Source organism: Cucurbita pepo, chromosome LG09 (genome assembly GCF_002806865.2).
Source record: "Cucurbita pepo subsp. pepo cultivar mu-cu-16 chromosome LG09, ASM280686v2, whole genome shotgun sequence".
NCBI classification, from domain to species: Eukaryota; Viridiplantae; Streptophyta; class Magnoliopsida; order Cucurbitales; family Cucurbitaceae; genus Cucurbita; species Cucurbita pepo.
The window spans coordinates 8527534-8552151 of record NC_036646.1 but is presented as its reverse complement, the minus strand read 5'-3'; the positions used below and the strand labels follow the sequence as shown (position 1 = coordinate 8552151).

Here is a 24618-nt window from a genome sequence, read left to right as displayed (position 1 = left end):
ATATGTTAAGTCGTCGTTTATTTGTTTCTCACATTTTTTTAAACATTTCTCTCCGTGACTTGAGGCTCGAGATTTTTTTTAAACATTTCTCTCAAACGTGACTTGAGGCTCGAGTATGCGCTGATATTGTCCGCAAACTCCAAATTTCACATGGATGATTTGTTTACTGAGTTAGAACAAGTGTCCCACAATAATTGTCCAAGAGTGAGATTATGACACTGAACAACTAATGGACCATCCGATGTCAAATTTGGATTCCAAATCCTGCACAGAGAAGAAAATTGCTATTTATAGTGGCGTTGAACCCCTGCAACGTTTGACACAAACATTATAATTTGCAATTATTTTCATAATGAAAATACTTATTCAGTTAAAGACATAATTTACAGAAACCAAAACTAAGACAAACAACCTTAAAGTAAGCTAGGCTACACATTTTTTTGTTCATGTGATAGAACTATAACACATGAAATAGCTATAAGAGTCTCTCTGAGTCTTGATTTTTCACCATGTTCATCAATATGTTCTACTAATTTACTATTCCATCTGTATGAGACATCACTAGATAAACTGTACTATAAACATGCAAGCAACGGTGAATAGAATCCTCGTCCTCGTCGTCGTCGTCATCATCGTTGTCGTCGTCGTAATCATCATCATTATCGTTGTCGTAATCGTCGTCGTCGTCGTCATCATCTTCCTCCTCCTCCTTCTCCTCCATCCTAATCGACCTAGTAAAGGCCCGACCGATTTCCTTGGCACAAAACACCCCGGCAAACGGAACTCCTGGGAAGTTTTCAGTAAAGGGCGATGTATTGACGTTTGGACGTCCAAAATAGGCCGGTCCTCGACAATGGCAGGAGAAAATGAGGCCACCAAAAACTTGATTCTTCTGGGGGGCAGTGTTAGAATTTGCAGTGGCTCTGGTTATGGGCAGTGGCTTTAGAGTTGCAAGATGTTCCAATGCAATGTAGGAAGAAGAAGAAGCAGTTTGGGAATCTGAATGGTAGAATAAGAAGGAATCTCCTGGCCTGATTCCAACGCCATCCACTACAAAATACTCCTTGTCTCCTCTGTTCAAAATTTGTGGTATTTCAAAGGTATATCTATTATGTATTAATACTTTTAAGATTTTGTTGTTTTTCTCCTATTTTCCCCAAACCCTAGCCCCACCCCTCTCCCTTTCCCTCCACTCCACCACCCATGCCGACACCGACACCGACACCGTGAGATCATGGAGAAGGAAACGAAACATTGAAGAGTGAAGAAACCTCTCCCTAGCAGATGCGTTTTAAAACCTTGTGAGGAAGCTCGGAAGGAAAAGCCTAAGGAAGATAATATCTGCTTGCGTTGAACTTAGATTATTACAGACACCAACATTAACATCTCTCGATCGTCCAAATTACCAAATAAACACTAAGCTTACATGGGGCAATTGGCACTACTTAAGGACTTGAACCTGAGTGATCTATCCATGGCCGATCTCGGTTCGAGTCCAAGTAGCGGGATGCTGAACTATGAAAACTATTTATAAGACTATCAATTTAGAGATGAAAAGGGCTTACCCTAAGACTTTATACATGGCCAAGGATGTTGAAGGACCCAAGTTTTGTGAACCAATGGTGTGTTCTCTGTTTTGCCTGACCCCAATGAACAGATCAGTTTCCAAATCGTCGTATTCAATCTGCAATTTCAACTTATGAGACACTCAAAACCCAGAAAGTTCACGAAAATAAAGCCAAAAATCCGGGTACCTCTTCCTTGAGAGCCTTTAGGATGGTATGCCCATAAAGGATCTCATCATCTCCTTCCATTAATGCAGAGAGCCACGTGAATCTCGACCCTCTTACTTTTGTGGATGCAGCTCTCAACTCTGGCCCAAAAGGGATTGTTCCAGTCGATGATGTGAAATGGAAACTTGTTTCGCCTAAACCTATCAGCAATGCAGCAGTTCTATAAGAACAATGAACTTTAAAGAGCCCGCTTGAAGCTGATATCAGTATCTGTGAGATCCTACGTTGGTTGTCAGTTGGAGAAGAAAACAAAACATTCTTTGTAAGGTTATGAAAACTTCTCCCTAACATATGAGTTTTAGAAAACTTGAGGGAAAACCCAAAAGAAAAAACCAAAAAGATGACACTATCTGCTAGTGTGCTTGAGTTGTTACAAATGGTATCAGAGCCATACACCAAGCGGTGTGCCAGCGAGGACGGGCGGTGTGCCGACGAGGATGCTGGGCACCAAAGGGGGTGGACACCGGGTGGTGTGCCGACGAGGACGCTGGGCCCCAAAGGGGGTGGACACCGGGCGGTGTGCCGACGAGGACGCTGGGCCCCAAAGGGGGTGGACACCGGGCGGTGTGCCGACGAGGACGCTGGGCCCCAAAGGGGGTGGACACCGGGCGGTGTGCCGACGAGGACGCTGGGCCCCAAAGGGGGTGGACACCGGGCGGTGTGCCGACGAGGACGCTGGGCCCCAAAGGGGGTGGACACCGGGCGGTGTGCCGACGAGGACGCTGGGCCCCAAAGGGGGTGGACACCGGGCGGTGTGCCGACGAGGACGCTGGGCCCCAAAGGGGGTGGACACCGGGCGGTGTGCCGACGAGGACGCTGGGCCCCAAAGGGGGTGGACACCGGGCAGTGTGCCGCCGACGAGGACGCTGGGCCCCAAAGGGGTGGACACCGGGCGGTGTGCCGCCGACGAGGACGCTGGGCCCCAAAGGGGTGGACGCTGGGCCCCAAAGGGGGTGGACACCGGGCCCCAAAGGGGGTGGACACCAGGCGGTGTGCCAGCGAGGACGCTGGGCCCCAAAGGGGGTGGACACCAGGCGGCTGGGGCCCCAAAGGGGGTGGACACCGGGCGGCTGGGGCCCCAAAGGGGGTGGACACCGGGCGGTGTGCCAGCGAGGACACCGGGCGGTGTGCCAGCGAGGACGCCGGGCCCCAAAGGGGGTGGACACCGGGCGGTGAGCGAGGACGCCGGGCCCCAAAGGGGGTGGACACCAGGCGGTGTGCCAGCAAGGACGCCGGGCCCCAAAGGGGGTGGACACCAGGCGGTGTGCCAGCGAGGACCCTGGGCCCCAAAGGGGGTGGACACCAGGCGGTGTGCCAGCGAGGACCCTGGGCCCCAAAGGGGGTGGACACCAGGCGGTGTGCCAGCGAGGACCCTGGGCCCCAAAGGGGGTGGACACCAGGCGGTGTGCCAGCGAGGACCCTGGGCCCCAAAGGGGGTGGACACCAGGCGGTGTGCCAGCAAGGACGCTATAGTCCGAAAAAGGGTGGATTGTGAGATTTCAAGTTCNCGACGAGGACGCTGGGCCCCAAAGGGGGTGGACACCGGGCGGTGTGCCGACGAGGACGCTGGGCCCCAAAGGGGGTGGACACCGGGCAGTGTGCCGCCGACGAGGACGCTGGGCCCCAAAGGGGTGGACACCGGGCGGTGTGCCGCCGACGAGGACGCTGGGCCCCAAAGGGGTGGACGCTGGGCCCCAAAGGGGGTGGACACCGGGCCCCAAAGGGGGTGGACACCAGGCGGTGTGCCAGCGAGGACCCTGGGCCCCAAAGGGGGTGGACACCAGGCGGTGTGCCAGCGAGGACCCTGGGCCCCAAAGGGGGTGGACACCAGGCGGTGTGCCAGCAAGGACGCTATAGTCCGAAAAAGGGTGGATTGTGAGATTTCAAGTTCGGGAGGAGAATGAAACATTTTTTTTATAAGGGTGTGGAAACCTCTCCTGGGAGACTCGAAAGGGGAATCCCAAAGAGGACAATGTTTGTTATAGTATCCGAGCCAACTTTCCCAAGACAATCAAAGTAAATGGTTGCTACCTTGAGGCTTGATTTTGTCCCTTGCAAGTACTAAAGCTACAGCATCAAGGGAAACCCCTTCAATACTGTTGATTGTTATTCTGCTTTTGCTCAAGAAAAAGCCACATGCATCGCCCACAATCACTGTCTCTTCATCCATAGCAGAATCTGAAAGGGAACCAACAATTGTCAAAAAGGATTGAGTAATGGGTAACCTGCAAATTGATTGGCTATCTACTTACCCAGCTTAGCAAGGATGGGTTTAATATCCACAAGATGATCCTGCAACATAATCAGCAGCCATAGAATGCATTTGAAAAACAAGTCAAGAGCTCAAAGATTCGTTCGATTCATTCGAAAAGTCGTTTTTAAGCATTTGAAAAGTTATTTCAACCACTTACTCCAAATAATATGATACAGGAAGGAGATGTGGAATCAGAGACGGAGGCAGTGAAGTCCTTGATATCCATTATAAACTTGTCAACCATGGCTCCCTGAAACACCTGAAAATGGTTCTATTTGTTTGTTCGACATCTATCTTATCCATATTTTCATTGACATTTCTATTGTATTTACCTTGTTCGAACGAGGGAGCGAGATTTCATCGATCTTAAATCCGGGCAGAAACCCGACAGCCAGGACAATGCCTCGATTTCTATTGAAGATTGAATTGTATTCTTGAGTTTCAAGATCATAATCAGCTACTGATTCCCATTTAACCTGTGGATTTTGTTTGTGGAACTCAGCAAAAACGTCTAAATGTGTATAAATGTTTAGGTTAAAGCTCAAACCTCCTTGACTTCATTGGTTAATGCGTCTAAGCCCATTATGCCTCTTGCTGCGTTTGTTATCACAGGAGTTCTTGAGCCTAATTCCTTAGTGATCTAACGAAACCCTAATTAATTAGACCATGAAAGGACACACAATTTCATTAAAATTAGGGATGAGAGAAATACGAGATGGTGAACGGCTTCCAGATTGAACTCCACGCCGATACAGACAATAGCGAAATGCGGCCGAATCGGCTCCGACAGAACTTTCTGAAGGACCTCCTCTACCGCTACCTGCAACCAAATTACACGACAGCCAGAGCAATTGATACATCCGTTCATCGGAAAATCAAACGCCGAGTATTACCAATCAGTAAATTGACGAAAGAAATAAAAGAGGAACAAGGCGAACGTGAAGAGAGGGATTGAGGGACACGGCGGAGGAGAATTTAGGGCGGCAGAGGATCCGATTGCAAACGGAGTTCCATGTTTTACAAACGCAGGCCGCCGATGCGAAGGATCGAGCCGGAAGTCTGCCTAAGATGTTGCGAAGAATGTCGTCGTTCAACGGAGAAATTCCTCCTCCTCCTCCTCCTCCGCCGCCGCCGCCGCCTACTCCCCCTGCTCCGATGACCGTCTCCATTGACAGTGAAACAGCCGTTTAATCTGGACGGTTTTTTCTCTGTTTCTCTTCGTTTCCTGAAAATATTCAGTTCCGTTTTGGCACATTTATATAGATTTTGGCGTGAGCGGTAGGTGAGACTGAAACGACGGCGTTTCTCACAAATGAATTTAATAATAATAAAATATATAATTAAAAAAAAAAAACTTATAATTTACTTAAATAAATGAAACAAACCAACAGAAAAGTGGGCTCCATTTGGAAACGAAATATGAGCCACACGATTAGAAGATAAAATCTGGATCATCAGATCGGACGGAGCTCGTAACTTGATAACGTGTACCTGAAAACATGGGATTTTAATCCCTAAAGAACCGTTTCCTGAATTTCGTCTTTGAGGGGATTCTCTTTGAATTCCAATGTGTTTTGGTCTTTTTCCAATTTTTGCTGATCGCTCCCTAAACTTTGAATTCCAACGTCTTTTGGCCCTTTCCAACTTTTGCTGATTGCTCCAAACTTTTTCTTTAATTCTTTTTTCACCCCTCAACTTTTAAAGAATATCTAATATATCCTAAAATTTTTATGTTTAAATATACATTAAATTACTTTTAAAAGATATTATCTCTGAACTTTCAATTTTAATTTTATTTTAATAAAATGTTTGAGATAAACTTTTAATTTTATTTTAATAAAATTTATGCACGATGAAATTTAAAATTTTAATTTTGTGTTTAATATATTCATAAATTTTAAATTTTGAATTAAATTTTTATTTTAAAAGTTCAGTGATTAAATAGACGCGAATTTCAACCTTTAAAATTAGTCGAATTTATGAAATTTTACTTAAATATATTCCCTTTTTTTTTTTTTTTTTTTTACTACAGTAATTAATGTATAGGGGGTTTAAGAATTTACCCAGCCATCATCAAAATTAATCGGAATCTTGTGAGTTGTCATAAAGAAAGTGAAAATAATGAACACAATTATGGATGAAAAGATAGAAAAAGAGAAGCAAAATGATAGCAAAAGTAAGCCCAAGAAAAAAGAAAAAAAAAAGAAAAGCATTCTTGATTCTTGGTGAAAAACGAAAATTTAAATTTTAAATTTTATAACCGCGTTAAAATCTCTCGTATTTTAAAATTGTGAGGTTGACGACTAGATGTAATGGATCAAAGTGGACAATATCTACTAGCGGTGGACTTAGACGGTTACAAATGGTATCAGACCCAGACACTGAGTGGTGGGCTAGCGAGGACGTTGGACTCCCAGGGGGGTGGATTGTGAGATTTCTCGTCCCCTCGTGAGATCTCACATCACGTGGAAAGGAAAACAAATTATTTCTTATAAAGGTGTGGAAATCTCCCTAGTAAACTGGGCGGTGTGCCAACGAGAACGCTGAACCCCAAGGAGATGGATTGTGAGATCCTACCTCGATTGAAAAAGGGGAACAAAACATTTTTTTTATAAGGGTGTGAAAACCTCTCCCTAGTAGACCGAGCGATGTGCCAACATCGTGGATTGTAAGATCCAACATCCCTTCCAAAAGTGAACGAAGCATTTCCAATAAGGGTAGATCGTGATATCTCACATCTTTCAAAATGGGAACGAAACACTCCTTATAAATGTGTAGAACCCATACGTGTTTTAAAATCATGAAGCTGACGACAATACCTAAACCCTAAAAAACCCTAAACCCTAAATCCAGATATAGAGCGTCCTATCCGATCATATGTCATGTATGTTATGTTAAGTTAGTGTGCTAACGACAACGAAGTCTCGATCGACTACCATTCTTTGAAAGTGCTGAATTGGGCAAATATAACGAAAAATTTGAAACTTTTAACATCTTCAATTATACCGAATAAATTGAAATCATATAAACCAAAACTAAAGCGGTGAAACTTACGAAATTCAAATAGTGTTTTGAAGAACATACTAATAAAAATTGGTGTTAATTAAATGAAATCAACAAAATTCTACTCCCAATGAAATGGGAGGGTGGAAGGGGATTCATTTCCAGCATTCTCGGAGGCAATTCCAAAGATCCCGGGGAAATTAAGGGCCCCTCCATGATTGTCGGAATCAGAATTCTCATAACTGTTATGGCTATGGTGGTGGTGGTGGTGGTGGTGGTTGTTCAATGGCTGCAGCAGAGAAACGGCGGCGCTCCGCTGATGCTGTTCGATTCTGCTCAAATCCAAATGCCCAGAAGAACCACTCTCCGCCTGCTGCGGCTGCGGCTGCGGCTGCTGCTGTGGCTGATGATCAGTCTGAGCCTGTGGTGATGACAGAAGAGAGAGAGCACAATCTGATTCACTAACGCCAATTCTGAACCTGTCATAAATCATCTTGTTTCTTTCCCCGCCGCCGCCTCCGCCGCCGTTTTCTGACAGGGTATTCATGGACCGGAGGAGGTGTTGACATGTTGTTGTCGGGCCGCCGTGCATGAAGGCCAGTGTTTGCGCCGTTTTGTAGTTGTTGCTGTGGTCGGATTGTTCCACAAACAGGCTCTGTTTTTCGAGGAAATTTAGTTGTTGGTCCCTGTGAAGGGCGGCTGTCTCTCCGGTGGAGGACCAGCCGTGGCTGCTCACGGTGGTCGATGGGTAAACTTGTGCGCTTGTATATGGCAACAAGTGAGAACCTGCAAGAATTAAACACATTAAGATCGGTTAAGATTGGTTCTAAAACACGTCTAGTAGGAAGAAGTTTTCATACCCAAAGAATGATTACTTCCACTCTTCAACCGAGGTGGGATCTTAGAATTCACACCCTTAGGCGCCCCCAATCCTCACTAATACATAGTCCAGTTATTAGCTCTGATACCATTTGTATCCTCTCTCCAACCGAGGTGGGATCTTAGAATCCACAACCTTCGGTGCCCACAATCATCACTGACTAGCTTTAATATGATTTGTAAGAGCTCAAACCCGCACTAGTAAACATTGTGTTTTTGGGCTTTTACTTCAGTGCTTCAATTTTAAAATGCGTTTATTATGGAGAGGTTTCCACACCCTTATGGAAGGCTTAGTTCTCTTCTACAACCGATGTGTGATCTCACAATCCACTCTTTTGGGTGCACACAATTCACTCCTTGGGCGTTGATAGCACACCATTCGGTGACTAGTTTTGATATCGTTTGTAATGACTTAAGTCTACTGTCAGCAAATATTATCCTCTTTGGACTTTCTCTTTGGTGCTTCAGTTTTAAAACGCGTCTAATTTTTCACACACTTATAAGAAATCTTCGTTCTCCTATCCAACAAACGTGTGATCGAACTAAAACCCAACAAAATCTAGCCATTTCTTATGAAAACTTGGTAGCTTCCTTCAAAAGGGTAAGAAAAATCCAACCTTGATGATACGAGAAAGGCCCAGCAGATCGAGGCAAGAGGTCAGTCTGAGGCTTCCTCCGACGGCGGTTGTGGCCATCCAGTCGTTTCCGACAGCTCCTTTTTCCCTCATCAAATTCCTCGAGTGAATGAAACCTATAATAAGACAACAACAAAAAAACAGAGCAAACAGGAATTCAATAACACCTAAGCCTTTAAAACGACCAAAATCCAGTCCACTTTTAAGCTCTCTAAGAAGAACAGAGCACTCAAAACCGCTGCAAATTCCACAAAACCTCAGCTGATTGGTCAACACAAAGCACAAAAAACAGTTCCTGGGAGCTTTTCAACAAGAATAGAATAATGGGTAGTGCTCAAAAGTTGTGGACAGAGAACAAAAACACCAACAAAGTTACCTGCTACACTGCTGACAGAACCTCTGTTTCAGGCCACCAATGGTAACCTGAGGAGTCTTAGAATGCAGCTCACAAACCTTATGACGGCGGTGGTAATCCCGACAGTTGCTTAGATCTGAATTGCAGCCATCAACAAGGCAAGAAACTGGTTGACTCCCGGCATTGTTAGCTCCTCGAGCTCTCTTCGATGATCCTGAGGTTGATGATGCCATTTTCTCAACCTCTGTCTCTGCAAAAACTGTGTTCCAAGAAGATTGGAACTTGGAAGTTCCCAAAAAGGTGGAGATTGGGGGGAAGAAGAGAGTAAAAATGAAAGGGAAAGAGGGAGCTGAATGAAGGGAAAGAAGGTGTTCCCAAACAAGTGTAGCAGAAGTGAATTGGTTTGTTCTTTCCACTTCATTCACTGACATAGATTCCATTAAATCCCAATAAAGTGGGGTGTCAAGGGAGCAAAAGAAAAGGGGTGGATGGCCATGGCGTTAAGGAAATAAAGAAAGAACTTGTGGGTTAAGACTTAAGACTCTTACCCAATCACATGCTGGCCAGGCTAAAAATATGCCTATCAGGAAGGGTGTCATTCTTGGTCTGGTTTAAAGCATTCAAGGGCAACAAAAGAGGAGCTTGAGAAAAAGGTAAGGATGATGATAATGTGGAGGCGGCTGTGTGTGTTTATGGTAATAGGCAACTACTAAGTGCTTCAATGCTTGGTTTAGCTTTGGATTAAGTAATGGCCACCCTTTTTTTCACACACATTCAATCCCATGCAAAGCTCACCGCCAGTAGATATTTTCCGTTTTGGTTCGTTACGTATCGTCGTTAGCTTCACAGTTTTAAAACGAGTCTGTTAGGGAGAGGTTTCCACACTCTTATAAGGAATGCTTCATTCTCCGCTTTAACTGATGTAGGATCTCACAATCCACCCTCCCAGTGTCTTCGTTGGCATACCGTCCAGTGTCTAGCTCTGATACCATTTATAACGGCCAAAACCCACCACTAACAGACATTGTCCGCTTTGACCTATTACGTATCGCTGCACGATTTTCAAACGCGTATGTTAGGGAGAGGTTTCCACACTCTTATAAGGAATGCTTTGTTCTCCGCTTTAACTGATGTGGGATCTCACAATCCACCCTCCTAGTGTCTTCGTTGGCATACCGTCTAGCTCTGATATCATTTATAACAGCCAAAACCCACCACTAATAGACATTGTCCGTTTTGACCTATTACGTATCGTCGCACGATTTTCAAACGCGTCTGTTAGGGAGAGGTTTCCACACTCTTATAAGGAATGCTTCGTTCTCCGCTTTAACTGAGGTAGGATCTCACAATCCACCCTCCCAGTGTCTTCGTTGGCATACCGTCCAGTGTCTAGCTCTGATACCATTTATAACGGCCAAAACCCACCACTAACAGACATTGTCCGCTTTGACCTATTACGTATCGCTGCACGATTTTCAAACGCGTATGTTAGGGAGAGGTTTCCACACTCTTATAAGGAATGCTTTGTTCTCCGCTTTAACTGATGTGGGATCTCACAATCCACCCTCCCAGTGTCTTCATTAGCATACCGTCCCGTGTCTAGCTCTGATATCATTTATAACATTTATGCTTTAACTGATGTGGGATCTCACAATCTACACTCCCAGCGTCTTCGTTGACATACTGTCTAGTGTCTAGCTCTGATATTATTTATAATAGCCAAAGCCCACCACTAACAGACATTGTCCGCTTTGACCTATTACGTATCGCCGCATGATTTTCAAACGCGTCTGTTAGGGAGAGATTTTCACACCCTTATAAGGGATGCTTCGTTTCTCTCTTTAACTGATGTGGGATCTCACAATCCACCCCCCTTGGAGGCCTAGTGTCGTCGCTAGCACACCGCCCAATATCAGGCTCTGATTCCATTTATAACAGTCTAAGTCCACTGCTAGTAAACATTGTTTATTTTGGCTCATTACATATGATCGTCAGCCTCACGATTTTAAAACACATATGTTAGGGAGATATTTCCACACACTTATAAGGAATGTGTCCTCCTCTCCAACCGATGTGGGATCTCACATAAGGCATCATCGATCAAAACCCTGGTCTCTCAGCTTTCTAAACCTAATGACAAAAAAAGCCTTGGGTATAGATTCAGTGGTGATGAATCGGACTTGTAGCTTAGAGGATCATAGCACGTGGATATAATCTAATGTGTTACGTGTTTGAACTCCTTGCTCGTAACCAATCGAAAAACCAACCATGATAAGAAAAATTTTAGGACGTGTTTAGATAGTGACAGCTTAGAACAATTAAGAGCACATAGCTATGAACCACCGTGTCAGGGTTCGAATATGTTGTCGAGTACAAGAACCATCGGCTGTTATTATTAGGGTTTACGTTCGTATTTGATTTTTTTTAATTGATGTAAATGTAGATGGGATGATGCAATGCATTATTAAATTGCCATAAGTTTTAGTGGTCCTAGCTAAGTCATGGGATCCCTAGCCATAGGAGACCTTTACAAGTTCAAATTTTGGAGCTTTTAATCCAAACAAAATTCACCTGTCCACAAACCATCTAACATAGAGACACAAACCAAATCATTAAGAACGAAGAAGCAAACACATGTTTAAAATGCGTCGATCAATACGTGTGCAAGCCCACGAACCTACCTTTGAAAGAAGACACGAGAGATCCATTAAGGCTCATATTTCTAGAAGAAGCAAAACGAGCACCTCGAGACTTAGAAACTGAGCCAATGAGGGTATTGACTACTAGGAAGAAAAAGACTCGATCGACTTCTATAAATACGAGACACTCTTATTTACAATATGCAACCTAAATTCAGCTCAACTCGACATGACTTCATGCACGTTACTATTACCTTAACCACTCGAGTGTTGGATTGAGCTGGTCTTTCTTTTATAGGACAGCTCGAACTACCTACGAGGTCAATGATCAAATTTCTCCATTAACCCGTCAAATTAATGATTTTGAGGCGATAATTAGTGATTTATTTTTTAATATAAAAATAAAAATTATTTTATGAATAATTACGTAGACCCACCAAAATCTTCTTTTGTGGTCCGAGGAAAGATTGAGTGGGGTTTTTAGCTTTGGCCTCAAAATCTCCGAAAATGTAAATTTCCACTTTTACCCCTTCCCTCTGCTTTTTTTTCCTGACATTTTTTTGTCGGCACGTGCCAATTGCAGTGGCAGATTCTGTAATAAAGTTCATTATTCGAGGCTATATTTGGAACATTAATTACAAAGTGTTGTTTCATTATCTAATTATCTCTGTCCACGTATCGGAGAGGCTAAGACAGGCACGTGTCCCTCCATCCTTAGCTTGTCCTTATACTTTTACCTTTTTGCCTATTTTGGTCCCTATTTATTTTAATTTTTAATATAAAATTAATAGATTTAATGAAAAATATTTTAATATAAAATTATGTCGATGTTTCAATAAAGTTAATTCGTATAACATCGTGTTGAAATTATGATACTAAAATAGACGTTTCGATTACTTAAGGGTCGAGATTAGCTTCGCTAAGTTGAAGATATAGATGTATATGAATTAGGTAAAAAAATGAAGAAAATCAGGTCGAACAATAAATACTAGCGGCCAACGGCATGCATGGTGTCACGGTCATGCTTGTCCAAGACGTGTTGCCTATGACCACATGTTGAATGTCTCGGTCGTACTTGTCCAAGACGTGTTGTTCATGGTCGCATGCCCGTTCCAAAACCCTTTTACATAGTTTCATCTTAGATAAGCCTCTACTATTTCATGTTGTGTCAATACGGAGGTGTATGTCCGTTCACCAAAATCATGTCTACACTCATCAGGGTTAAAATGCCCCAAAATGTACTATAAGGGGATTATGATTAATTATCAATTCTTCCTACCCAGGTTATATGCTATCAAAACCGTTGATGTCTAATAACTTTTAGCTTATAACATTGTCTTCTTTCAAATTGTTTCCGACGTATTTTCTCGCTCACGTTTTCTAAAACATTTTTCTCAACCGTGACTCAAGGCTCGAGCATACCCTGACATGGTCCAAAAAGTCCAAGTTTCTCATGTCTGACTTATTCGCTGGGTTAGAACAAGTGTCGCATATTCTCCTTCGTGAGGTCAACCCCATGACTTCCACCTTTGCTTTGCTGTACACACTCGATCCTTTTAGGGTTTTCTCGGCAATTGTGTTTGTGATTTTCCGTGCTGCAACTTCACCCATAACAAATTTGATGTTTCTCAATAATTATATTATCAAGTTAAATTACAAATTTGCCCTTAAACTCGAACATTCATGTCTTACAAATACTTCAACATTAAAAAACATCCAGTCGATGGGTCATTTTCCAAGTCAATTCTATCAAGTTGTTCGTCTCCTTCTCAACTTAAGATATTGTCCGGCTCTCGAGTTAAATTCTAACACAATAATTTTAAAATAAAAAGATTTGAAATATATAAAATATTATGACATTAAAAAAATGAAAAAAAAAAGAAAAATTAGGTTAGCACAAAAAGAAGGGAACTTATAGAGGAAAAGGACCTGATGTTGTTGCAGCTTTCTTTGTTAATAATTGTAGGGAAAAACTCGGACCAACCGAACCGAGTCGAGCCGAGTTTAGACCGAGTTAGATTTTGAAGTTGACACGTGCGAGAGGAGCGTGTGGGAAAATTCGTTACGCTGGTGGGTGGGGCGGCCACGTAATTGGTTCTCAACCTGTCACCAATTTCTGAACACCGTACCAACGCAACATGCAAACCTGTCGGAAATTTCTTTTTTTAATTTTAATTTTTTTAAAAAATATTATTTAAAATTTTAAAATTTTAAATAAATGTATGGGTTTGATGAAGTAGTCATCATGTGAACGACTGACACATAAACAGTTCTATTCCTCCATTGATTCATTTATAGCGACATGTTTATTTATTTATTTATTTATTTTTCAAAATTTACGGTTATTTATTTATTTATTTATCATTGTTTTATAAATGTTGTTGTCCCATAAATGGTAAGCTATGAATTACAATAATAATAATAATAATAATTTAAAAAATACCCAAAATAGCCTTCGACTCGTTGAATTGAATCTTTTTCGACTTTATTGATATTTGAGTAAAAGAGAGGTACGTGAATGAACCAATGTGGCATTCAAATGAGAGCGATCCTAATGATAAGATGATTAATAACAACAAGGTACATCGTCATTTTCGGTGGCTCAATTTTTCTAGATGCATGTGAGTGAGGACAATTATGTGATTGTAACAGCCCAAGCCCATGACTAGCAACTATAGGAAAATGGATATGCTAGGAAGAGATTTCCACGCCTTTATAAAGAATGCTTCATTCTCATCTTCAATCGATGTGGGATCTCACAATCCCCCCTCATTTGAGGCCCAGCGAATTTCTTGGCACACCATCCGTTGTCTGACCCTGATACCATTTGTAATAGCTAGAGCCCACCACTAGCGGATATTGCTTTATTTTGGGTTTTCCTTTCAGGCTTCCCCTCAAGAGTTTTTAAAACGTGTCTGCTAGGGATAAGTTTCCACACATTTTTAAAAGTATAGTTCGTTCCCATCTCAAACTGATGTATGATCTCACAATCCACCCCTTTTCTAGGCCCAGCGTCCTTGCTAGCACTCGTTTCCCTCTCAAATCTTGCAATATGACCATATCACAGAGGATGTATAGAAACACCGAGACCATCAAGTATCGGATTCAAATATTACCTATAGAAGGCTTGAGAATTTATAAAGTGGGCTGCATCTAAAAAGCCCAATATACCACTAAGGCCCATAAGGTTTCATTTTACACAAATAAATGGGCTCACTTTTAAAAACAAAATTCATTAATAACTTTTTAAACTTTTTTAAAAATTAAAAAAATATATATCTTTAAATTTTTAAAAAAAATTAAAAAAATATTCGTGTCACATTTCAAAAATAAACTTTAAAAAATAATATTAAAATATTTAGAGATAATTTATGAGGTGTCCTTGTCTTGACAATATTAAATTTTAAAATGATATGAATATTATTTTAAAATTTTTATAAATATTTTTTAAATATAATATTAACAAGAGTATTTTTAATTTTCTTTTAAAAAAATGAAAACTAATTAAGATGAATGTTTGANNTTTTTTTTTTTTTTTTTTTTTTTTTTTTTTTTTTTTTTTTTTTTTTTTTTTTTTTTTTTTTTTTTTTTTTTTTTGTGCAAATTATTGGATGGAATTGAAAATTTAGGGATAAAAATTTAATTTTTAATTTTTAATTTTTAAAAGGAGACTTTTCTTTTGATTCTTTGGATTTTGAAAGCCGCAGAAATCGGTCGCCTTCTTCGCCGGACGGCTGGTTTGATCGTCGTCTCGACAGTGGAAGAGTGAAGGAACTCATAATCTTTGCTTCGCCATAGTCTTCAATTTCGGTAGGAATCGAACTTACTTTTTCACTATCACTGATTAATACACTCGCAGTGAAGCTCTGTTTCCCTCCCTTAGCAGATATACACCGCATGCTGCACAATTTCATAGACATGCTCACAATCCTTACTCCTAACAAAAATTACTGCTGAATCCTTGTGTGGTGCAGTTCGAAGTGAAGAAATGGACGGAGAGGAGTTGACGGAGCAGGAAACTCAATTGTACGATCGCCAGATTAGGGTTTGGGGCGCGGATGCACAGAGGAGGTATGTGAACTCTCGCATATTGATTTGAATGCGATTTTTTTTCAGTTTCTTGTTAATTTCTTTGTGGATTTGGCTCGCAGGCTTAGCAAAGCTCACGTTCTAGTGTGTGGAATCAAAGGGTCTGTTGCTGAGGTAACATTTAGTTGTTAATTGAGCTGAGTCCTGGCCTTTTATTTTGTATAGATTCAAATTGGATTTTGATTAGACGTGCTTGTTCTTCAATATCTATCTCTATGGATTGTTAGTTTTGCAAGAATATCGTCCTTGCTGGGATTGGTAGTTTGACATTGGTGGATAATCGGTTGGTGACTGAAGAAGCACTTTCTGCTAATTTTCTATTACCTCCTGATGAGGGGGTTTTTGCTGGGAAAACTGTTGCTGAGCTTTGCTGTGATTCTTTGAAAGATTTCAATCCTATGGTACGAGTTTCGGTCGACAAAGGTATTCTTTGAATAATGTAGTTGTGGTTACAGATACCATAAATTTAGTTATCAATGATTATATTAAGCATCCATTCTTGAGCTCTAGCCCTTAGTCTGAAGTTCTGTATCATTATAGTTTATAATCCCCTGATAAAGTTTAAGTTCAAATTCCTGTCCTCTTAGGTGAATTGTCGAGCTTTGATGAAGAGTTTTTGAAGACGTTTGATGTTATTGTCGTTAGTTGTTGCTCCCTTGCTGAAAAAGTAATAGCAAAGGCTTCTCCTTCCTCTTTGCATTGTTCATAAATTTTCATGGGGATTTCATTTTTGACATGTTTTCTAATGTTTTAAACTTATTGTAGAAATCAGTCAATGAGAAATGCCGGAACTTACCGAAGCGCATATCGTTTTATACTGTTGATTGTAGAGATTCCTGTGGTGAAATATTTGTTGATCTACAACAGTATACATATGCAAAGGTGACAAATCAAAATACATTATTATTCTACATTTTATTTGTGAGATCTCAAGTAGACGCAAGAAAAAAGGATAATATCCCTAGTAGACGCATTTTAACAACCTTGAGGGGAAGCTCGAAAGGGAAAGCCAAAAAAGGATAATATCTGCTAATGGTGGGTTTGGGCCGTTTCATTATTTGTTTTAGATCTCAAGCTATACGTGTTTGATTTCTTCTATATTTTTATGATTGTACTGCATTTTGTTGTCCCTGCTAATGTCAGTCGGGGGCGTTTGTTTGTAGTTGGCATGGGATGTTAAATTCGTTCTCCGGGTTTAGTTCATCTCAGAGCTTCCTGTTGGTCACTTGTTCTGTGAAGTTGGCGCTGACATTTCTTCTTTCGGCATAAATTCATGAATAATGTTCATATCACTATGTCCTTCCATTTTCTTGACAGAAAAAACTTGAGGACACTGTCGAATGCCAACTATCATATCCAAGCTTTGAGGTATACGTTATTCTATCATGTTGATTATGGAACACTCAGTTTTTTGCTTTTTTCTTTTTAAATCTTCAGTAATATATTCATCCGAATCCTGATTTTCCACTGGCACACCCACATGCATGCTTATACAAGTGTGGATTACTTTCTTTCTGATCTGTCTTTCTTTTCTAGCCTTCAACTTGCTATCCCTCATATTTATCTGCCAATTAATGATCAGAATAAAGAAACTCACGCAAGTATTGTTAACCTTTTCCTTTTGAGTTACTGACCATTTCTGCCCTGCTTGCATTTTGTGGCAAGAAATCTGTCGAGTCATTTATGCAATTAAGCTTGTGAGATCCCACATAGGTTGGAGAGGGGAACAAAGCATTCCTTATAAGGGTGTGAAAACCTCTCCCTAACAGACGTTTTTTAAAATCTTGAGGGGAAGTCCAAATAGGACAATATATGCTAGCGGTGAGCTTGGGCTGTTACAAATGATATCAGAGCTAGACACCGGGCGGTGTGCCAACGAGGACGCTAGGCCCCCAATGGGGGCATTGTGAGATCCCACATCGGTTGGAGAGGGGAACGAAGCATTCCTTACAAGGGTGTGGAAACCTCTCCCTAACAGACGTGTTTTAAAATCTTGAGGAGAAGTCCAAAGAGGACAATATTTGCTAGCGGTGGGCTTGGGCTGTTCATTGGTGCTTTGGATGTCAACTGTGGAGATGGAGCAAACACAGAGTTGGAGGGAGCTCATTTCTATATATATATATGTAAATGACTGATGTTGTTAGTTTACATGGTACTCATTGTTTAAGCTCCTTTCTGTGGTGGGCTGTTTCCTTTGGTATTGTCCGTGTGCATTCTTGCCTTTGTTTGTCCTAATGGGTTGTCTCTTCTTCTTCCTCTCTCTCTCTTTTTTGTGCGTGTAAAAGATGTACATCGTACTCATTTTCGTCACGACTTGCATTTGTTGATCCTCTTACTGCAGGAAGCAATTTCAGTACCCTGGAAAGCACATCCCAGAAGAGTTTCAAAGCTATTTTATGCATTGAGAGGTGCTCTAAATCATACTTGTGTGAATAAATAAGCAGTGAATTTATTTATTTATACTTTATAGACTTGGATGAACGTTATGAGGGGAAATAGTTCTTCCACTGAGCATATAGAACTTATGTCTGCTAGGCTCCTCTATGACATAGAATCAAAGACGGTGATCTTTGTTCTATACTCGAGTTGAATTCAATCATCTTTATATCGTTGATCCATTGTTTCCTCATGTATTTCAATGTCCCGACAATAGTAACAGCGGTTTTCTCATGGATGCAGTCATAGAAAAGTTCGAAGAGGCCGAGGGACGAAATCCAGGAGAGACTACAATATCCGATCTTCCTGGGGTTTTGAAGTTGAAAAAGGAGCTCTGTGAGTCACAGGTAGAGTTCAAGGAATACGTTTTTTTTCGTGTTTTGTCGTTTACCAGTAGCATTCATTCTTACTTTATCAGTAACACATGTTGCAGTCACTGAATGAAGCTCATATTCCCAACGCCCTCCTAGAGAGATTGGTGACAAATTCAAAGGAATTTCCTCCTGTTTGTGCTATCATTGGAGGAATTCTTGGACAGGTGCGTTTATTAGTTGGATCTCTTGAAACCTATGAATTGCATCAGTTATTTACATCAATTATTCCCATTCTTAGGAAGTAATTAAAGCTATTTCTGGAAAAGGAGACCCTCTCAAGAATTTTTTCTACTTCGATGCTGTTGATGGGAAAGGTGTCATAGAGGACATATCTAGCAAGCCATAACACTTGATGCTTATCGACCAAGTAGGAGCTACCAGATGTGGGCAATTGGTGAAGATTTTTAACCTTTTGAACTAACTTTTATAGATTTTAATTTTGACTGAATTGAAAATTTTAATGTTTGATTGGATTTGCTAGAAGTTGGTTGAAAATGGGCTTCGATCGAAATAGAAATCAATGGTATATTTAGCTCGTTTCGATGTCGACACGGCACAAAGTTAGGTTTGAATGCCAAAGATGGTAACTCTCGATCTAAATCTCGATATTGATATGAATGTGAATTTAGCTCTTGTTATTGTTCTTGCAAATATGACCAAAGTCACACACGAAAACACTAATTTAGTTCGTTTTCTTCTATAATGACACTCATCCAACCTCGTGTTTGATGATGGCCACTGTTGATTCTTGTTGATATCATATTTCTAATGATTGATTATCGACTAAACTCGACATGCAAAAATTCATTTAATTTCATGTTGTATTGCCTTGCTATAGTATTCTAGTTGTATGACTATTAGGCCTATCAGATCTGAATCACTTCAATATGTACTGTAAGAAGATGTGACTATCGTTAACTCCTCCCACCTAGATTTTGTATGACCGTTCGTTGAAATCACGTCTAGGCCTATTAGACATCTCAAAATGACTGTAGGGGGATGCGACTAGTTGCTAAATTCTCCCTACCCGAAAAATTATGTGCTATTCAAATCGATATGTTGTCTTTTGCTTGTCGTTATATGGTTGCTTTCAAATCTTCTTATGCTCTCTTCCCGAAAAATTATGTGCTATTCAAACTGTTGTGTTGTCTTTTGCTTCTTGTTACATGATGTTACTTTCAAATCTTCTATCAACGCTCGAAATGAAGCAAACCAACATTCATAAAACTTATACCCGCCAGAAGCGGTCGAAATCATTGCAAATAAACCCTCGCCGTCGGCAGGAGACAAGAGCTCATCCAATGACAAAAACCCTCCCATGGCGGGCCATTCCGAGGCCAAAACCAGTCACAATGGAGCCATAACTCTTGAGAAAAAGAAGACCACGGCCTACAACAATGGCCCCAACAAGCCATTTTGATATAGACAAAAGCTTGTTCATACTGGTTTATGCATTTGATACTGAACAAGATTTGGTGGGAACAGATCTTTGATTCATTTTGTGAATAAAGTTCATCACAGATCTTGTTTTAGAAGCTTTTATAATGAGATAATAATAATAATATTGTAAATGAAAAAGGCATAGATGATGAGGGGATGATCAGAAACCACATGGATATGCCCTTACCTCACCATTTTCATTACTCCATCATCATATGTTATGCTTTTCTTAGACATCTTTCTTCCCATTATTTGTTTGCCTTTTCCTTTTCTTCTTTCTATTATGAATCCAAAATCGAGATTTGACTCATCACTCGACTAAGCGGTGATGGATCTAAGCTTTGATTGAGTCGTTATTGACTAAGCGGGTTAGAAAACGATTAGGGTCTTAATCCAAACCGGTTGGTTTGAATGAGATTATAACTTATTTGAATGGAGTTAGGTTGAGTTCAAATCGTGAGACTGTCGATGATACGTAACGGGCAATATTTACTAGTGGTGGGATTGAGCTGTCATAGTTGATATCAAAGCTAGACATTGGGCGGTGTGTCAGCAAAGACGCTGGTCCCAAAGGCGGTGGATTGTGAGATCCCACATCCGTTGGAGAGGGAGCTTATAAAGGTGTGAAAACACTTCCTAGCAGACGCATTTGAAAATCGTGAAGCTGACGCCTAACATAATGAGCTAAAACGGACAATATCTACTATCAAAAGCTTGGGCAGTTACTCTTGAAACTTATTTAGGTGCTCAAATTCAGATAAAAATAAAAAATTTTAAAAATAATTTGGAATAATCGTTTAGTCTAGGTCGATTTGATTATGACCTTATATAAAATAGTCTGATTTGACCTTATATAAGATAGTCCAGCACCTTCGAAACTAGTCGAGTCACCCGTGGAATCTTTCTTTCTTTTATTCATGATGCATCTATTCTATATAATAGAGGGGTAGATAGGAATTGTTCGTAGGCTTTCCTGAAATTAATTTGGATTGAATGGAACTCGATCCAATTTATTGTAATTTTATTTAATCATAATTTTGAATAAATTAACTAAATCCAAATATTTTACGATCACATTCGATTAAATTCATTATTTTATAATGTTTCTCGAGTGGAAAAAAAATTTCCTCTCGAACCATTAGGTTGCGTTTAAAAATGTCTCAAACTCGACCCAACTCAAAATACTCGAGAACCTAACACATGGCATTTTTCTAGCCACCCACTTTTTTTTTTTTCTTTTTTTGAGTGATTTAACACATCATTCAAAGCTCAAGCAAAGTTTAAAAAGTTTAATATATTTTTTTTTTATATAAAATAAGATCCACACAGTTCCCTCGTGTTGTGCTGGCTCTACGTGTACCGACTCAATGGAGCTGACGTGTATCTTTCACGACAACGTGGCATCTTCTATTCCCATTTTTGACAAAAAAAACACGACATTTGTTGCCACGTGGACTCCAGATTTAACAGAATTGCCAATTTTATGATTAGTTTATTCTTTAGACAAAATCACGTGGAAATGGAGAAGGGCAAATCAGCTCATCAAATTAGTAGGGCTGTATGACGTGGATTGGTCAACTTTTTAATTTTTCATTAAATTATTACTTAATTAAAATATTCTCCAATTATTATTAATAATAATAATTTAAATCCATTATAAGCCGCTCGAATCTCTTGAAAATCAAATTATTAAAAATACCCTTTAATCATTATTTAATAATTATTTCCCTATTAACACATTAATAATTAAAGAAATTATAATAAATTATAAAAAAAAAAAGAAAAAAAAAGGTTGATTTCAATTATTTTTTAAAATATTAAAATATTTTATTTTCAATCTTAAATTATAAATTTGTTTAAAATGTACGATATCAAAAATATAAAAATTGATTAATAATAAAATATATAAAAATTAAAAGACATACGTGATATTATTTATAATTATATAAAAATTAAGATCGTTTTAGACATCGTCGTCAATGATATAATTTGTAAATAACGTCTTTTAATTCTTAAACATTAGGAGTGTTTAACTGAGTTAGGGTGTCACGGTCATGCTTGTTCAAAGCGTGTTGCATGTAACGACGTGTATGATGTCTTCGTCATACTTGTTCAAGGGTGTGTTGTCTATGGACGTATGCTCGTTATCAACCCCTTCTTTTATATCAGTTAGGTCTTTATTATTCTTGTTATGTTAATACGGGACTGTATGACCGTTCACACACCCTGTCAAACCCAAAATGATAAGAAATGTACTATAACTCGATGTGACTAATTGTCAGTTCTTCATATTTGAGTCAGAACAAATGCAAAACACGGTAACTGTTTGTCATACTAGACGTGTTCGATGAACGGTGACGAGTGAGCCATGGCCGTCTCGGGTCCTTCAACAGGTTATTAAAAGCTGATTTGATTTTACATAAAGTTTGTAAGAGAGATCATAAAACCCACCATTCTCATCTGAATTCCAAATAATTGAAGCTATGAAATTACACAGCTTATGTTGTAATGTTAGTTTGATTCCCGACAGACAATTGAGGTAAGGTCCTACCGAGGTTTCTGAAAATTCTGGTTGTTGTCGGTCGATGATGACGACGACGACAACGACGATTACAGTGCAGCTGAAGAGTAGTTGTTTTTCTCTCGACGCTTCATTTAGATGATATTGTTGATGTGGGTTTCGAGTGATGTTGAGGAAAAATGTAAATTAATTTAGCTAAAGTATACTGAATCGATGACGGGGATTGAATAGTTGGGGTCTTGTTGCTCGGTATGTCTCGTTTCTAGTTTTTTCTCGAGAAAATTAGGTGTGGATATGAGAATTTGAACATTGGTTTCATGAAAATAAATGTCTCGAACGGTTACCTAATTTTTGTTATCTTTTAACCTAATTTGAGAAGCGATAGACGAAAAACCCTAAAAGGGTTGGATAGCTATCTTTCTTTGACCCTAAAAATGTAAGTTTCGTTTTTTTTTTCTCCTTCGTACAAATTTTATTGTTGTTTAGGGTTTAGATACAAAGTAGATTGTAATCGTAACAGTCCAAGCCCACTACTAGTAGATATTTTCCGCTGCGGTCCGTTATATATCATCGTCAGCCTCACGATTTTAAAACCGTCTACTAGGAAGGGGTTTTCACACCCTTATAAGGAAACTCAAGCCCACCACTAGTAGATATTGTCTGCTTCGGCCCGTTACGTATCACTGTCAGTCTCACGATTTTAAAACGCGTTTACTCGGGAGAGATTTCCACACTTAATGTTTCATTTCCCTCTTAAATTGATATGATATACAAGGAAGTTCCAAAACAAGTATTCTTATTCTTATCCAACACAACTGTCAGCATTAAAGTTACACAAATACTTTTTAGTCTTTTGAAGTTTCAAACGTTGCATTAATGTTCTTGACATTTTAAGAAAACGTTTCTTTTTCTTTTTATTTGGAATACGTCGGATATAATTTATTGACTTTGACTCCATATATTTGGTAATCGAAAAGTTTTGGTTAGGCGTAACACGTGTTGAGTTTTGCTCGTTTTCAAAACGAACCATCAAATCAAAATACATGTTTGAAAATCATTGAAATTCAAGTTAGGTTAGAAAATTCTTTGAACCAACTCAAATTTCGGGTCACTGATTCGAGCAACCTGAATAGAGTTACAAGTCATTACATATCACTAACATCAATTACAAACGTAAAATATTGTTTTTTTATATTTTTAAAATAAGGAATGGTTAGGTTGGGTTGCAACCCTCTTTTCAGGTTGGTTAGACTGACCGGAAAAAAAAAATATCAACCTTCAAACGAAACTGATATTTTCGATTTCCCGAAAATTCAATCCAACCCATTTTGAAAAAACCTAACAAATCCATGGGATAGGTGAGTTAGTTTGAATTGGTCGAGTTATTGGGTGAACTGTGACATCCCACATCGGTTGAGGAGGAGAACAAAACATTTATTACAAGTGTGTGGAAACCTCTCCCTAATATACATGTTTTAAAATCGTGAGGTTGACGGCGATACGTAACGGCCCAAAACGAACAATATTTGCTAGCGGTGCTCTTGAGCTGTTACAAATAGTATCAGAGTCAGAGTGGTGTGCTAGGAAGGATGCTACCCCTACAGACAATATTTGCTAGTGATGGACTTGGGCTTTTACAAGTAGTATTAGCGTCAAACACTGCGCGGTGTGCTAGGGAGGATGCTACCCTGCACAAACACTATTTGTTAGCAGTGGGCTTGGGCTATTACAAATGGTATCAGATTCAAACACCAAGTGTTATGCTACGAAGGATTATGCCCCTATAGACAATATTTGCTAGTGGTGGGCTTGGACGGTTACAAATAGTATCAGAGTCAGACACCGCCGCGTGGTGGGCTAGAGAGAATGCTGCCCTACGCAAACAATATTTGCTAGTGGTGGGCTTGGGCTATTACAAATGGTATTAGAGTCAAACACCAAATGTTGTGCTAGGAAGGATGCTACCCCTGTGGACAATATTTACTAGTGGTGGGCTTGGGTTGTTACAAATAGTATCGGAGTCAGACACCGAGCGGTGTTGTAGAGATGATGCTACACCCCACAAACAATATTTGCTAACAGTGGGCTTGGGTTGTTACAAATGGTATCAGAGTCAGACACCAAGTGTTGTGCTAGGAAGGATGCTGCCACAATATTTACTAGTGGTGAGCTTGGGTTGTTACAAATAGTATCAAAGTCA

General features: G+C 40.0%; 3 protein-coding genes across 4 annotated transcripts; 1 reads left to right on the top strand and 2 right to left on the bottom strand.

The window, feature by feature from the left end:
• Positions 1-328: 328 nt before the first annotated feature.
• Positions 329-5256, bottom strand: LOC111802470 (F-box/LRR-repeat protein At5g63520-like). The gene is made up of 10 exons (XM_023686853.1): positions 4986-5256; positions 4760-4867; positions 4595-4687; positions 4380-4523; positions 4205-4306; positions 4046-4085; positions 3825-3971; positions 1755-1933; positions 1566-1684; positions 329-1073 (listed from the first exon to the last, which is right to left on the bottom strand). The coding sequence occupies exons 1-10, from the start codon at positions 5214-5216 to the stop codon at positions 530-532; spliced, it is 1707 nt and encodes a 568-aa protein (XP_023542621.1). The 5' UTR covers positions 5217-5256; the 3' UTR covers positions 329-529.
• A 1794-nt stretch (positions 5257-7050) lies between these two features.
• LOC111802519 (squamosa promoter-binding-like protein 13A) lies at positions 7051-9467 on the bottom strand. Its single transcript, XM_023686923.1, has 3 exons — positions 8941-9467; positions 8547-8680; positions 7051-7836 (listed from the first exon to the last, which is right to left on the bottom strand). The coding sequence occupies exons 1-3, from the start codon at positions 9357-9359 to the stop codon at positions 7172-7174; spliced, it is 1218 nt and encodes a 405-aa protein (XP_023542691.1). The 5' UTR covers positions 9360-9467; the 3' UTR covers positions 7051-7171.
• A 5744-nt stretch (positions 9468-15211) lies between these two features.
• On the top strand, positions 15212-19095 carry LOC111802542 (SUMO-activating enzyme subunit 1B-1-like). Of its 2 annotated transcripts, none has more exons than XM_023686949.1 (11): positions 15212-15368; positions 15533-15629; positions 15710-15761; positions 15875-16070; positions 16235-16314; positions 16413-16529; positions 16965-17015; positions 17989-18055; positions 18327-18430; positions 18517-18621; positions 18696-19095. In XM_023686949.1, the coding sequence occupies exons 2-11, from the start codon at positions 15547-15549 to the stop codon at positions 18801-18803; spliced, it is 963 nt and encodes a 320-aa protein (XP_023542717.1). In that variant the 5' UTR covers positions 15212-15368; positions 15533-15546; the 3' UTR covers positions 18804-19095. The 2 variants fall into 2 exon arrangements, with proteins under 2 accessions (XP_023542717.1, XP_023542718.1); XM_023686950.1 differs by having other exon boundaries at positions 15217-15368; positions 15445-15629.
• The last annotated feature ends 5523 nt before the right edge of the window (positions 19096-24618 follow it).